General features: G+C 47.9%; 1 protein-coding gene across 1 annotated transcript in view; it reads right to left on the reverse strand.

Moving 5' to 3' along the window:
* The window catches only part of TENM4 (teneurin transmembrane protein 4), a 743,366-nt gene that overhangs the window by 90,879 nt on the left and 635,779 nt on the right, over window positions 1-16,708 (reverse strand). The window contains 2 exon segments of the mRNA XM_070425699.1: window positions 4,310-4,541; window positions 16,276-16,422. Coding sequence (XP_070281800.1) covers window positions 4,310-4,541; window positions 16,276-16,422 — 379 coding nt within the window.

The raw sequence follows: 16,708 nt of genomic DNA on the forward strand, positions 1-16,708 counted from the left end.
AAGCAGCCAGGGTCCTGGGTGCCAGAGGGAAACTGGTGCCGGCAGCCAGGGGAAGGAAGGCTTATTCTTGCATGAATCTTTGTGCATTGGACCTCTAGTTATCTTATAACTAGCAAGCATTCTGTGGGTGGCCAGTACTACATTGAGATTTTATGTACATTTTTTTCCTATTTAATTCTCATGGTGACCTTGCAAAATAGACATTACCACCCACTCTTACTGATGAGGAAAGTAGAGCTCAGAGAAGTTAAGGAATTTTTCCAAGGTCACATAGCCAGAAAGTGGATGCAACTGACTTTAAATCCAGCTCTGCCTCATTTCAAAGCCTGTACTGTTTTCACTAGGCCAGGCTGCTGCCATAAAAGCCACCATTTACTGATCACCTGTGTACCTAGCCCTGTGCCAGGTGCTTTATTTCGGGTAATGCTTTCAATGGCTCTTATGAATAGTCGCTGTTCTTGCCAATTTATCACTGGAGGCAAGTGAACAAAGGTTAACTCATTTCCCTGATGCCACACAGAGCTAGTGGGAGGTAAAGCCAGCACTCAAACTCTGGACACTTTCTGTCACTCCACATTCCTTCACCTGCGAGGAAAGAAAGTAATAATCCAAACTTGGTAACTGATTTCACTGTATCCCAACTATGCAAATAGGCACTGTATTTCTGGCCCAGATTGAGGCCACGGGATATGGAGGTGGTCGTCCACGGAGAAAAGCATCTGCTGTTTCCTGGGCTTGTTTTCCAAGAAAATCTATTTGGGGATACTTGGTAGTGATGGGCAGCTGTTTCCTTTGAATCTAGATCAGTGAGGAGCAGGGATATAATGACTCAGGAAAATGTTAGGTAAAAAGAATTTTTACAGTAACATTTGGAAGCTTCCATTATCCATTCATTTGCAGAACAAATACTAGTGTCCAGTATTATAGTTTTAAGGAGTTGAATGGTCTCTTCTTTGAACGCATCTGTAATTTAACTGAAGGTGACAGATATAGAAACAATGCTACTAATCTGTAATGTGATTTTCAGTAGATGATTTAACCTCTCTGGACTCTGGAACCACAGTATAAAATTAAGTAAACCAGATAATGTATCCATCCATCCTCCTTCCTACCGTCCCTCCCCCTCTCCCTCCCTCTCTCCTTCCTTCCTTCCTTCCTTCCATTTCTTCATTGTTCAAGGCAATACTATGCATATTTGTCCTGAGCATATTCGGTATATGAAGCCCTTTGCCCAGAGCTGTGCACCCAGAGAGGCAGAGCCAGGCTCTGAGGCACAAGTTGGCCTGACTCTGAGGCCTATACTGCCCTCCCGCTGAGAGGTCAGTTTCTCTCAGTGCAGGTTTCCCACATCCCCCACTAGACAGGCTCCTTAAGGCAAGCGAGACCTGCTGGAGACACACTACTGAGGTCCCTGTGCACGTCCCACAGTGATTCTCCACACACGAGCAGCAGGCATGGCCAGTGACCAGGGGACACACAGGGGTGCATGGTCCCTGCTGGCACTGGCCAGGTTGGCATGGTGAGGGCATCCCACAAGCAGAACAGCCACTGGAAGCCAACCAGCCCTAAACAGATTCCATAACGGGTCCAAGTAAAGAAAGGCTGAGTAAGTAGTATTCCCCTTGGCTGGAATAATATTTACATCTCCAGTTGACTGAAAGGACTCACGCCATGGGAAGGCCCACAGCATACATACAAAACCACACAGCTGGGTGAGAGAGCCGAAAGCTTCTGACCCAGAGACAAAGGCAGCGTTTCTGGCCAAGATAAAGGAAGAGGGGTTTCCTCACTCTAGTGCTGCCCCTGACTCTGCTGCTTGACCAGCTTGTGGATTTGGGAAGGTCAATGAACCTCTCAAGGGTAGGTTGAAGGATTTGGACTATGAAGTGCTTTCATCTCTAAAAAAGTTCCTTTGAAAGCTTTCACACACTTGCGTCATGCCCGTCTGTCTGGGCTCAGAGCACTTCCCCGCTTCTCTTCCTGGTCTTGTCATTGTTCCTGTGAGAAAGGGCAGGGCTGGGGAAATCCTGGGCCCTGCAGTCCGCTAGGCCCTGGTGCAAATCCGGCTCCATCATGGCCCAGCAGTGAGGCCTTCTTCTTGGAGTCCCAGTTACACTCTGGGGGTGATAATACCACTTACTGGGGTGGCTCCCCTGATTCCTTCTTAGGTCCTGGCTCTTCTCCCCTCACTCATTCTCCTTGAGCAAACTTTTGTGTGCTCGTGGTCAACTCCTGCGTGTTTCTTGATGGCTCTCAAATCAAGATCTGCAGCCCTAACCACTGCATGAGCTGCAGACTTGCTTATGAACTATAGACTTGTCCTCTTATGTGCCCTACGGAGGTGTGTCTCTTCCTTGCCCTTAGGGTGCTCAGGTGGAGGTCATCACCTCACTCCCTGCCGGAAGCCGGTCCATCCTTGCTGCTTGACACAGTCGCTGCAGGAAAGAAACATCTGCACAGCATATGTTTCAAGGGACCTGGCATATATAGCATATTGTTCTTAATATGTTTGCTCTCCTTAGTGCCATGTGTTTTAACCAAGGTCACCTCTCCGAGAAAGGTTGTTTCCCCAGGTGGGGATTTTTCCCTGAGGTTAGGGAGGGGATACAACCCCTTAATTAAGTGCCAGGCGGGTAGTTAAGCTACATAATCTTTACTCCCTGGAATGGAGATAAGAAACGCCCTAACCCTTGTAATAGAAATTGACAGGATTAAAATCGGCTGGTATAAATACGGATGTAACAAGACAATAAACATCAGATCCTAACCAGAACCTAGCCAGAGAACATGGCAAAAGATCCTGGACAGAACCTGGCTACAGAACTTCACTGGAGAACCTAGACAGAACATGGCAAAAGAACCTGGATAGAACCTGGCTAAAGAACCTGGTGACTGAACCTGGCTGGAGAACCTGGCTGGAGAACCTAGCGAGAGAACACGGCACCAGAACTTGGTTGGAGATCCTCACCAGAACTTCGCTAAAGATCCTGGAGGGAGAACCTCGCTATGCTGATGAACTGAACCCAGTTTCCATGTCATTCATTCTTTGCCGACTCCGTCCACACCTTTGGGGACCCCTGGACCCGCTGGGGTTGGACCCCAGCAACTCCGAAACCTGCTCAGCTCTCAGGTCCCTGGTGAGGGTATCGCCATCTACCTGGGCATCTGAGTAAGATACTCCTGGCTCTAGCATCCCTTAGACCCAACCCATGACTAAGCCCTCCCGATTTCCCCTTTTAAATAAAACTTGAGGCTGTCCTTCACCATTCCCACCCCTCATCACCACCGCATTATCCCCTCAGGGCAGGATCTCTCGGCACAGAAGTCATGAAGGTAGAAAGTACACAGTCTGTGAGTGGTCAGTTGAACTGAGCAGACTTTAGAGAAACCTCTGCATCTATGAGGCATTACTACATTGAAAGACATTCAAAAGAAATTACTATAAATCCCTCCTTTTTGGATACCTTTTCCTAGTTCACAGACCCTGATCTGTGGGTGAAGAATAGTGAGCAATCTTTTGCTGGCTCTTGTGCCCTTTCATGCTCCTGGGTCTTTGCATGTTCCCTCTCCCCCTGGTCACCCTCTCCCTCCAGCTAATTCCCACCTTGAAGACGCAGTTCTTAAGTAATGGCCTTCCCCCTACCCAGGAGCACCTCCTTTATGATCTCAGAGTTGCCTGGGGGCATATTTCTGGCTTCTCACACTGGAACAGTCTCTTTTTTATGCCCCTAGTAAGTGGACCTGGAGTGGCCAATGAACAGGACTGTATTCTATTCATCTCTCTGATTCTAGCACAGGGCCTGCAGAGAGGAGATCCCAGGAAAAAACTGCCCAATGGCTGACACAATTAAAACTTGTGAAAGAATGCATGGGCACATGGCCTGGGACCCCAGCAGGTGGACCCACCGCAGCCTGACAAGCCTCTGGACACCAGTTCTGACGGTGAGCAGTGTTAGAGCCTTTCAGCTCGTCTGGGACTGCAGACTCAGGGATGGCGGCCTGCAGAGTGGGTATTGATCCTAGATTCCCCCTGGACCACTGATTTCTCATTCTCCCCATCCATCACCCAGCAGGAACAACAAAACTTTGCTCATCAAAAATGCCAAATGCCTTGGAGAGTGTACCTTCTAAATGCGGCCATCTGAGGCCGCTACTCCGCCAACCTCCCCTGACATTCCATCAATAGCCTTTGATGCCCACCCCTCCTGGCCTCCTCCCATCCCCACCCCCACCCCCACAAATGTTGCCCTGGAGGTGATCAGCTCTCCCTCAGAGAGCCATGGCTGGAGCCAGGGCCCGATGGACTCACCCTCCATCGAAGGGGTTCTCCCCGGGGATGATGTGTGTGCTGTCCCTGCCCACGAGGAACTTGATGCGGTCATAGAAGGAGTGCAGGTTCTGCTGCGACACAGGGGGTGGAAGCTGGGGGCTCCATGCGGGGTGGATGATGTCCAGTGGGTCAGGGGAGCCCAGGCACAGTGGGTTGACATGACAGAAGGGCTGGAGGCAGCAGTCGGGGTCCATGCAGTCAACCAGACCATCTGTAGGGGTGACAGAGCATGAGGTTTATGTCACTATGTTCCATCAGCCACGCTTGTCCACAATACCATCATGCACTTCTCTATTTCCCACTCACTGAAAAACTTAATTAAATGCCTGGTATAAACCAACACCTTTGCTGGGCACCAAGGAGACCCAGGTGCTTCAGATCTGGTCCCAACCCACTAGTCTCACAGGAGAGACAGACAAGTAAGTGGACAGTGGACATATGCTATTTCCCCCCAAAAGATAAGAGGTAAGAGAACACACTGAACAGTGAAGTTTCTAAATTCAAAAGTTGGGCTCCGAAGGTGGGGACAGGGGATTAAAAAAAGGTGGGACTGCAGAGGTTGGCAGAAGCACACTGTTGGGCCTGGGGGTGGGGGGACAGGTTAGAGTTTGCATTTTACCCCAGGGACAATGGGAGCTACTGAAAGGTCTTAAGCAGAGGGTAGAAGCTGGGGAATACAGGGGGTGGGGGGTTGGGGGAGTTGAGGGGTGGTGGTGGTAGCTGAGGTGGCACAGGGAAAAACAACCGTTGAGACTAGAGTACTAGCAGTGGGGACTGAGAGAAGTGGGTGGCTTTGAGAGACATTTCAGAGGTAAAAACATTAAGACCTGGTGACTGGCTTTTGAGGGAGGGGAAGAGGCAGTGCCTCAAAGGCACTGTAACTCTCAGCCACTCTCCTGGCTTGGAGGTAGGTGTGTGCACACCTGGCTCCACCTTCTGTGGGAGGGGCTTTCTGAGTTACTGAAAGGTTTCTTGTCTCTGGCCCAGTGGCCATTAGCAGGGAATTCTCTTTACCACATGGATGGATTTCAAATTATATTACAACTTCCAGCTTCCCAAAGTTCAAAGAAAGAAATTCCACCAGACCACAGGTTTTTGCTCGCATTATCCCAAAGGATTTTTACAGGCACGCCACAGACTAACTTAACATGGACAACAAATCCAGGGATTAGTGGATGCTGCCCAAAGTGAGGGGCAAAGAAGCCCAGGGTTATAGTCTGTGTGTTGTTGGCAGAGAACAGTTTAAGGACCCCTGTTCCTGGCGGGGAGGGCATGGGTCACACTCTGCCTCTCCTGCTTATTAGCTGTGGCTTTGGGCAAACTTCCCCACACCATGGGGCCTGGCCCTGTTCTGGTTATCTCTGCTGCGTCCTCAGCACTTAGTGCAGGTGTTTAAAACATGACTGTTTAATAAAGAAATGAATGATACATGAATAAATTAACCAGTGAATCAGGAAATGAAACTAAATGACAGTCTATGAAAGCCAGAACACCATTATCTTCATTCTAGTTAATATACAGTGTTACATGGTGGGGGGATGCATGAGGCTCCGAGACGGAAGTTCAAGTTCCAGATTGAGTTTCTTTTTTTTTTTTTTGCTAAAAGTATTACAAAGGGTATTACATAAGTGTCCTTTTTTTCCCCCCTGCCCTTGACAAACCCCTGCCCTCCCTTAATCCCCAGTGTCTTATGTCCATTAGTTATGCTTATATGGATGCATACAAGTCCTTCGGGTTAATCTCTTACTCCCCTCCCTCCTGTCCCCCAACCCTCCCTGGCCTTCCTACTGCAGTTTGACAATCAGTTTGAGGCAGCTCTGCCCCAGATTGAGTTTCTGTACTTACTCTGAGCCCCAGTCTCATCATGGACACGCTTCCCTCACTTCTGTCTCTGTGGGTTTGCTATATAAAGGCTGCCCACCAGAGTACCCTCTGGGTTCAGTTTCTCACATCTCTTATGAGGGGATTATAGGAGTGGGTGTAAGTATTTGTTACATAAAGAAATATACCCCCAGATCCAGCGGAGTACCTGGCACCCAGTAAGTACTGAATATGGGGTAGTTCGCCTTCCTGACCCTGAACCTGGAACAGCCTCACTAAAATGAAGGGCCATATGCCTTCTGTCTGCTCACCTGTCAGATTCATCCTGAGATGCAGATAGGCCTCCTGTCACCCAGCACTGTCCTGCGTCCTAACCTGTGGCTCCTGTCCCAGGTCCCAGATACACCGACTAACTTCCTAGCAAAGCACCTGTTTCTCCTGCAGTCGGCGGGCCCGGCCACACTCTCTCGCGCTGCCCTGTCAGACATCGCTTAAACACGTAATTGCAGCCTGCACTGAGGGTGATTTGCATTCTGCTATTGACGTTAGCATGACAGATTCAGCTGCCGCATCCATAACTCGGCAGAAATGCTCCATTATTCAATCCCCGCGAGTGGGGACGCTGACCATTAAATCGGCCAGCACAGTTGAAGGGCCATGAAAAGTCATGGCTAATTTGAAATTTTATTAGCTCTCGCCTGCTCTTGTTTACCACCGAAGCAGTCCCTGGAAACCAGTCTTCCACCTCCTTACAAACACACTGCTCCGTGGCGCCTGGAAGAAGCTTAGCCAGGAATTATTATTATTGTCATTAATACTTTTAATATCAGCCTGATGATGGTGATCACAGCTGCCACTTACTGAGCAACAGGCGCTGTGCTAAATGCTTTACAAGGAATGTTTTCAAGGGAAGTGTCCCGGAGTCTCCCCAGCTCTAGGAAGTAGCCACTGTTGCCCTCATCACCCTCATTGTGGAGGGACGGAACCAGGGCTCACCGTGAAGTCACTGGGTTGAGGTCTCACAGTCAGTCAGTGAAGAAGCTGACTCAGAAATCTGAACTCAGGTCTTTGTGGGGTAGGAAAGGTTTCTGAGTCTTGAAGAGATTTTTAGGAACTATTTCTTAAGTGGAAAGCATGGGTTTCTGAGTCTTGCTGAAATACCGCTGCTCTGTGCACTTCCAGCCACTGGGCGACCTCCATCATAGCCCTGGCCTCCCCGACACTGTGACTGACTTTCTCTGTCTCCCTCCCAGACCATGAGCTCCTGGAGACGGGGCTGTCGGACTCATTTCAGGCTCCCAGTGTCTACTGCTCTGGCTTTCACCTGCCTCCTTGCTTCTGGTATATGGGCCCCCCCCACATCCCTTTTTTTCCTTTTAAAAAAAAAAAATTTCAGCAGTGAGTTTTAAAAACAAATTGTTGTTTCTTGTGGTCAAAGGGCCTTTGTGATGGTCTAGTTGGCCACCCCGCCGGAAATGAAAGTCCCAGGAAGGGCCTGGAGCTTCCGTTTGCCCCTCTGGAAAATGAACAATCAGACCGAGCTGGCGGAGATGCTGGATTAGATGAGATCAGCATGATGGCCAGCACATAACTGCTTGATAATAATGTTACTATTAGCCCCTGGCCAGGTGCTTCTCGTGAAAAGGCATCCTGACACCAGGCCTTCCCTTTGGCCCTGAGGTGGCCCCTTCTCTATGCATACATTCCAGGCAGCCCTTCTGGATGCGGTCTGGCCTTGGAGAACTGAATTAGATAAACATGAATTAGCAACACACCTGTAAGTTAGGACAGTAGAGAACTCAGGGGACTTGAAAATTGGGGTTCTCTGAAATGGAGACAGCACACAAATGGTGCTCTTATGAGAGATCCTGGGACAGGGGACTTGTTCACCGTATACTTCGCAGCTTAGTGATTAATGCCAGGGCAAGAGTTCTGTCTGCCTACACCTTCCTATATTGACACTCCTTGATCCTTCATTCAGCAAATATTTACTAGGTAGTAAATGTGGGCTAAACCTCTGCTAATCGAGACAATCCTACTTAAATGAGATATGTACATATTTTAAAATGAGGAAGGCCCATAAAATTCTTACCAAAAGCTCAGTTTACAAGACTCGCTTTTAGGCAAATCTCTTTTGATATTTTCAAATGTAGCATATGGCAGCCTGAACCAGGGCATATGGTTGCTCTACAGCCATAGAGGATCTTCCACAGTTTCATTTTCTTAGGCATAGATGACAATTTTAGAAGAGTCATGTTGAGAGGAAAAAGTATGCTTTGGGAATAGAAAAATAAGTTTTGGGGTAAACTAGAAACACATAAATACATAGCTTTTGAGATTCTCCAGTTTGGGCCCATCTGGGAACATTTCTTAATTGTAAATGACACACAAGTTGGTTGACTTATAAAACGTCCATGTTTCATGTTCTTGCTATTCCCACGTGAGACCCTCACTATCACAGCAGAAAAACATAAAACAAAAACAAAACGAACCACCAACAGGAAAAGAGAGAGGACATTCCTCTATTTCCTTCAAGTTTTCAATAAAATCCTCCTAAACTCTAAACCCTGACTTTTGGAAAAGAACATTTTTGCCCCCAGAAACCTGCTCTTTCCTCAGAGATCTGAAGGCCCCTCCCCGTCCTTGCTGGTGACCATGAAAAGGAACAGAAAAAAGTGCCAGAGGCTGTTCAGGCCCCCGAGGCTGGGAGGGGAGCAGAGCCACATCCAGCCATGGGCTCTGGTGGGAGGAAGGCAAAGGAAAGTGGGGAGGAAGTGGCTAGAAAAAGGCAGGATATTAAAAGGAAAGGTGTGAGGAGAGAAGGAGAGAGAAAGAGAGAAATACAGGTCTCTGGGCACTAAATGAACATTTCAAAGTAGTTCATGTACTTGTGACCCTTGAACTTGAAGACCCCTCCCACTTGCTGAAATGCTGCATGGTGCCTTGGTCTTTGCTAATATTTCCATCTACGTGCAATCAACTTGAGGATGAAGGCCATGCCATTTCCTCTTGCATCTCTCCTCAGTGTCTACCCTGCTGGTGGTGTCAAATGACCTTGAGAACTAGGGGCAGGAATATGTGGGAGAGAGAAAACCCAGGCTAGAAGCTTGATGACCCAGTCCTTCCGTGGGCCTGCCCCTCTTTACCTCTGAGATCTTGGGCATGGCCCTTCATATGTCTGAGATGTAATGTATTAATGGGATAATAAGCTCTGCCCACCTCTCAGGGTTGCTGTAAGGAACCTCGGTGGTAAAGAGCAAGTGAGTAATTTGATATGAGGAATATTGGTGTCCTTCGCATGCCTCTGGCTGCTCCTGGAGCCCCTCTGCAGACAGGCGCAGGGGCCCAGGGCTCTGTGAAGTCCTCTGCCACCACTTGCAGTGCTGACTGGATGTGGCTTTCTATTCATTTTGGGATCTTAATCACTGCCAGTGGAATCTTGGGTGACTCACCTCCCTCTCTGATGTCGTGTCCTCATCTGTAACGTGGAGGTCAACAGGACAGCCTCCGGGGCTAGCCTGCCTGACAATCACCTTCTGGCCCATCTCCTCTGCGGGCTGTGGCTGTGACTTTCACAGACAGTGAGAGGTGCACATGGGAATTCTACGGAAGGTGGTCAGCTAGCTTTCTCACCTTTACAAATGAGGACACTGGAGATAGGTTAAGTGATTCGCCCATCGCCACACTGCTAGGAAAGTGGCAGAGTTGGGAATTTGGTCCCTTATCTTTCTCCAAATCCAGCTGTTAGGTGCTCATTCACAGTCTATGTCTAATTCTCTGCCCTGACCCCCCTCCATGGAGGATAGGAACTGACCTGTTTATTTCTGTATCCCAAATGCATAGCACAGTGCCTTGCACACAGAGCTTTGTACTTGTTGAGTGAGTGAAAAAAAATACATGATTATGTGAGGATCCCAAATCATTCAGTCTGGCAGGGCCCATGGAGGACCATGCAATATAACGAAGCCATCCCCCCTGGAAGAACTTGTCCCTCTCCAGGCCTATCATGTGGCTGGCAGGCTCTGTGTTAGCACTGGACAGACAAGAATAAGACAGTCATGCTTCCAAAGCATTCAGTTTGGTGGGTCAGATGGAGACAATAGAGTGCTAGGAAAGAAGGGGGGTGGGCTGTGAAAGTCCAAAGGTGGGAGCCCAACTCAGGCGAGGGCTGGACTATATCAGGGATGAGAGAATGCTTCAACAGAGACTAACTAGAAGGATGGACAAGAATGAGCCAAAAGGAGAATAGAGCCGGGCGCAGGTCGGGGAAATTTGTGGGCTGTACATTCTTTGCACCATAGTTGTCTGCATGGTTCCCTAAATCAATAGACCTGTGGACAGTGTATAACAAGTCCATCAGTCTCTCCACAGGCTGAGCTCCTCCCCCGCTCCACGGCACATCAGCCAACCCCGCCTGCTCCTGTCTGCAGTCTGGCCTCAGAGTTGGTTTATTGCAGGCTGCAAGCAGCACCGGGAGGCCCTGGGGGTGCAGGGTGGAATGAGCCTCCTCTGTACACATCTGGGAGAAGTTTTTGTCATTTGCTATAATAAATTCTGTGCCTTCTTTGAGAAAGCTTGCAAAATCTTTATCTGTCCCTTAGAACACACGATTTTTAAAGGTCAATTTCTCTCGTCTCTTATCACAAGAAACGTGGTTTAGAGATAGTCTGAAGGGTGAACAAATTCTATGGTTTTATGTGAACTTTCCATTCCAGCAACGGGAGATGGGCAGCGGGGAGGACAGAGAGCTTTGTTCTGTCTCCCTGAAATTTCTCCTCCCAGGATGCATCTATCAATGATCTGTATTGCAATCTGGGATTATTTTTCATGGGACCAACACCGCCTAAAGAGAATGCCATACCTTGAAGCTTATGAAAGATTCTTTATCATAAGGAGTCTGGCTAAATCCCAGTGGATCTTTTATTCTGGCTTCTTTTTAAACACCAGCTCCGTTCGCATCCTAGCTCTCTCAATGCATAACTACGTGCAAAGCACTTCAGTTCGCCGAGTCTCAGTTTCCCTACCTGTAAACGTCTGCCTTGGCAGAGGGGGGGTGAGGGCTGGTGATCATATGCACGGTGTCCAGCAGAGTGCTTGGCACCGAGGGGTGCCCTCTACAGTATGGCTATTATTTTCCTTTTCGTACATTTGATTTTCCCCCTTTAGCAATGAGTATGTAACAGTTTGAAATACAAATTTTAGTCCAGAGATAAAAGAGGTTAAAATACATTATATGGAGAAAAACAGTGTGAGCATAAGTGAAAAACGTAGATTATAAAATTTTAAAGAGAGCATAATTTCAATGTTTAAGAATGACTGTTTATATATGAATATTTATTTAGTAATAAACATCATGCTGTTGTGATTATGGGTGGCAAGGAGCAGGAGAAAGAGAAGCGACACTTGCAGGTGATGAAGTTGAATAACTCACTCAAGGTCATGCAGCCAGTGAGGGAGCCAGGAATCCAACCTGGGTACAGATCCTCCACTTTTAATCACTGTTATCTTACCTCTCAGGCCCTTTAAATACATCACCTTAATCCTCACAGCAACCCTGCAAGGCAGGCATTAGTACCCTTATTTTATAGACAGCATGTTTGGGCACAGTTTCACCGTCTCTGTAATGGGCATGGGAGGAGCATCCCTATCAGAAAGTCTGTGTGTAACAGATGAGAAGATTAAAGGTCTTGATAAAGGGGTGCAATAGGAATGGGGCACACCTTCTTCATCAAGTGGGGCACACTGAGGGGTTCACCGTGGTGAGCCAGGACCTCGGTGCCTGCCTGCCCTGCTGCTTCCTCTCCCCACCTGTGTCCGGGGTAAAATCTAGGGGCATTCAAGATTGACTGGGTGGCCCTGACAGAGAATCAGGAGGCTGGGAGCCACTGAGTCCCATTTAGGATCTGTTTCTTGTGTTTAAAACTAGACGACAATCATAAACAAAAACAAACCAATACAGCTAAACCCAACTCAGTCACATTGCGTAACTTTTTTTCCCCCTCAGAGTTTAAAAACACAGCAACTACATTCTTAATGAAGCCTGAAATTCAAGTTTAATTTGGAAAGAATTGCTTTAAGCCTAGCAAATTGGGAAAGAAGAGAAACTGGGAGTTCTCACATAGCTCAAAGGATCACAGTTGGGTTTCTGAAGTCTGGGCACATGAAAAAGCTCTAATGTGGCCAGGCCTCAGACTGCGGCAGGGTCTGCCTCCTGCAGGCTGTGTGAGACCTGGGCAAAATGCGCTGCTCCCTAAGCCCTGGGAATAGGAAGGGGGTAACAATACCGCATGCCTCCTGGTGATGTTATTGGATGCACAATTGCTTTGCAAACTGCGAAATGACATACAAGTCATCATTCTCATTCTGTTTGGCTTTGTGATACTGTCATAGCCTATTTCAATTCAAGTAAATGCTACATTTTTAGGAGGAGGACAGTAAATCAATCATTAGGAGGTGGGAATGCTCTAGGTTCACAGGGCCATGTGGAATGGCTTGGGTCTCAGTCTGGCCGTGTTAGTGACTTTCTGTGTGACTTGGACATGTATGATGTCACATTCCCTCTCTGGGCTCCCGCTTCCCTGTCTGTAACATGCCGGGGAGTAGGAGGAGGGAGCTGAAGTCGATGTTCGCTGTCTCTTCCAGTCCTGTTTGTCACTCAACATTAAACTCTTCGAATTCCTTCTCCAGGGCCCCGAGTCAGATCAGCCAAGAATAATCATTCAGTGAGTCCCTAACACTTCTTCCCTCCACACTGAGTTATTTATTTGGGATGTGTGGCTCACATCATGGCTGAAATGAAGGCACTTGTTTCATTCTGCCTCCATTAGATGTAGTGGTTTGAATAACATTTCTTCCAAATGACTGCGAGCTTCCTGAGGGAGAAAGACTAGGCCATGTTCATTGGTTTTATAGCCCGTCAGAAAGGAGCACGGTGACTTGCAGATAGCAGGAGCCCAGCGAATGTGTGCTTGTCTTGTCTGCACAGCAAACAGTCCACAGCTAAACACGGCTCACACTTGTACTGCCTTGCACAGCACAGCCTGCCCTGTTTCTCCCTCCACTAAAACCGTCCCCATCTGGCCAAGACCCAGAGTGACAGAGAGGCCAGTGAGGATGGCCCCATCTCCACCTGCATGGTTGTTTCATCTGTGCCATCATGCAAAGCAGAGACCCCTTGGCTCCCGCAAAGGGTGGAGAGTCTACCAAGCCAAGAGGGCTCTGAGGTGGCAGGTTTCCTCATTTCACAGTTGAGAACCCAAGGCCAAGCTCCCTCAATAATCTGGTCTCCCCAGCTGGTTGTTTTCCCAATCATGATGACACATGGGTTGTCCTCCTGGCTAGACTGGAAGGCTCAGAGGAGTGGGACCACAGCAAGTTCCCAGTGGGGCATCCAGGCATTTGATGGTAGCAGCTAAATGAGCGGATGCCTCCTCATTGCAGTAACGACCCCCCTGCATTGCTACTGGGTGCTGTTCCTCTCTCCCTCCAGGCTATGCATTTCACAAGGGCAGGGTCTATCTCTGAAGCCCCAGGAGCCAGGACAGGACCAGCTGCGGAGTAGACATTCAGTTAACATGTGTTGAATGAGTGAATGATCTCAGGCGACCATGCTGTTATACGGCTTTTCTACAAGTAAAGGCCCATCACATGCTTCATAAATGTAAGAGGCATATTCTCCTTAATAAAAAATGTGGGGATTTTCTGATTGTTCTTTTCTAGCTCCTGCCATTCACCTCTCAGAGCAGCTGGAGGAGGCCCTGTTCCTCTGGGGTCTGGATCAGTCCCGTTTCCCATGACAAGAAGCTCTTTCTCCCACCCAAGCTGTGGGGCTATGGGCTCCCCCATGTAGACAGTCCACAGCTAAACACGGCTCACTCTTGTGCAGGGTGAGTTCTAGTGCTGGGAAGGCTGGCTTTGAAGGATAGTAAACAGAGGGTATACTGGGATTGCGTTTCACGTGGGAGAATAAGAGAACCTTGTCTAATAACCTGTTTTTGTATGTGTGCTGTCGGGGAGATGCATGCTCTCCCCACATTTCTCATGGACATTCAGTTCGGCTGCTACCCAGATGTTCAATAGCTGTTTGAAGGCTTTGGCCAACATCCTGAACTCTTGAGAAGAGAGTGACTTCCTGGGGCTGCCCCTTTGCCTTTCTCTTCTATTACATGAAGTTCCTGTTGGTCACTGGAATTGTGTCTACACAGGTGAAATGAAGGGGACTGCTGGACAAATTATGCAGATAATGTAGGTTAACATCTCTTTCCTATGAAGAGCAAATATTATTGCACTTTATCTTGCCAGAAGACCACCGATATCACCAAGGGACACTTGGTGCCCTTCCCTTCCTTTGCCATCATGATCTCTCTGAATGGAAAGCCCTTTCCTTTCCAGAAACGCTGACCTACCCAAGTGTCACCTTCCTGATGAACACCTGCCTATTCCCACAATGACCAATATATGATTCTACAACCTCCCTTATGACCGCCCATTAGCATTTCACTTTGGGTCCTTCTTCCTCATTTGAATTCCTGAAGTGCAGGGACAAGACTTCTTCATCTTTGTGCCTAGGGCCCGGCCCCACAATAGGAACTCTAGGTATTTATGGAGCACGGAACTAATGAACTCAAGTTTCTGATGGATTACAGGATATTTCACTCCTATAAGGTGTCAGGAAGACACCTTACAATTACACAGGCTTACAATTACACAGGCAGTCAAAGAATTGGGGTTAGAGCTTCACTCTTAGATAATAAATGTTCCACAAGACTAGGCTTCTGTTCCTTAGGGTTTTGACTATCCAGCACTTAGAAAAAATCCAACAGCAAAGACAGATTCTATTACAAACCCACAGGAAGAGAACATGGACCCACTGTCTCTCCTGGCAACCAAGGCCCAGCCCCACGAGCTACTGTTGACAATTACTCCATGGGCCCAGGCCTGGGTGGACAGGCCCAGTCACTTCCTGGATGCAGGCTGTAGGTAGAAGGAAAGAAAGCTGGCTCAGATAAAGACCAGCAGTCTGAAATAGCCCTTTCCAGCTTGCTACAGCCAACTCAAGGCAAATGAACCAGAGTAATCACAATAACACACAATTGGCCTTTTAATCCTTACGGTGCACTGAGATTATAGAATCACTGCAAGTAGAAAATTCCCAAAGGGTGGCATACAAAGTTTCTGGCCTGTTGATTTCCTATTCTGATGTATACTAGAAAAGCCCCTTAGCATAAATATGAGGGAGCTGCATAAACACATCTGGACCAGGCCAACTAGGTCATCATTAGAAAAGAAGGGTTAACTGTTTCAGTTTTTTTCATCTTTCTATCTTTTTATTCCAAAGACAGGTAGAGTCAGGAAGAATCAGTCCATATTCCTGGGAAAGTAGACCACATCATGGTTGTATTTATCCAAGTTTACACAACAGAGAAATAAAGGCTAATTCTAGCACCAATGTAAGAACTGGAATGGTCCTCATGATCCAATAGCTTCATTCTAGAAATGGGAAGCATGAGGCCCTGAGACATCAAGCAGCTTGCTTACAATTACACAGGCAGTCAAAGAATTGGGGTTAGAGCTTCACTCTTAGGTAATAAATGTTCCACAAGACTAGGCTTCTGTTCCTTAGGGTTTTGACTATCCAGCACTTAGAAATAATCCAACAGCAAAGACAGATTCTATTACAAACCCACAGGGGCAGAAGGTGGTCCTCAGTGTGCTTGGTGAGGAACAGAAGAGAAAAGGTAACTCAACCTTGGAGAAGCATCCTTTCTGCCACCTCCTGTGATACAGGATTGGATGGCCTCTTCTTGTGCACTTCCAGTGAGGGGGTTCTCATAGCTTTATTGGGCAACTCATTCACTATTGAATTGAAAAATTCTGTTCTCCATATGCCTTCTCCTGCGTACTTGCTGTCGGATGGCAATTAATTTCATTTACTTACTTTTAATTCAAATGGAACAACTAGTGATATGCGCTCATCCTGACCACATGTACAATTTTATGCCTGCCCTACAGGCCTTCTTGACTAGCCAGATGGTGTACTGGTGGCCTGTTAACTCAGTAATAATGCCCACACTCCACCCTGAGTCTCCCCGCAACCCCAGAGCTCATGGGTGCCACAGCCTTACCTCCATCATTGTCTTTGCTGTCACCACAGGCGGTCTCCATGGATGTGTCGCAGCCAGCTCCTCTCCAGCCCAGCTGGCAGACACAGTGCCACCCATTCAGGTCCAAGGTGCATCTGCCATTGCCATTGCACAACCCAGGGCAACCCTCTGCAAAGCAAAGCACATAGAATTGAGGTCGGATCGTCCATGGCCCATTGCAGTCACACACATTCACACTCCGCCTGCCAACTTATAAAATGCTTTCACATCCCATCAGCACATTGGTGCCCTCAGCACCCAGGGAGGCCAGTAGCATTAGGAACTGTCACTTCACTGAGAGGCAACCCAGATTCAGAGGTGGAGAACTTGCTAAGGCTGCACAGCCAGGAGGTATAGTCAGGAGGTGGCACAATTAGGAAGTGGCAGGAATAGGTCTGAAACCCACACCTGCATC

Source organism: Myotis yumanensis, unplaced genomic scaffold (assembly GCF_028538775.1).
Source record: "Myotis yumanensis isolate MYYU_CA2020_CCGP unplaced genomic scaffold, mMyoYum1.0.hap1 SCAF_10, whole genome shotgun sequence".
NCBI lineage: Eukaryota > Metazoa > Chordata > Mammalia > Chiroptera > Vespertilionidae > Myotis > Myotis yumanensis.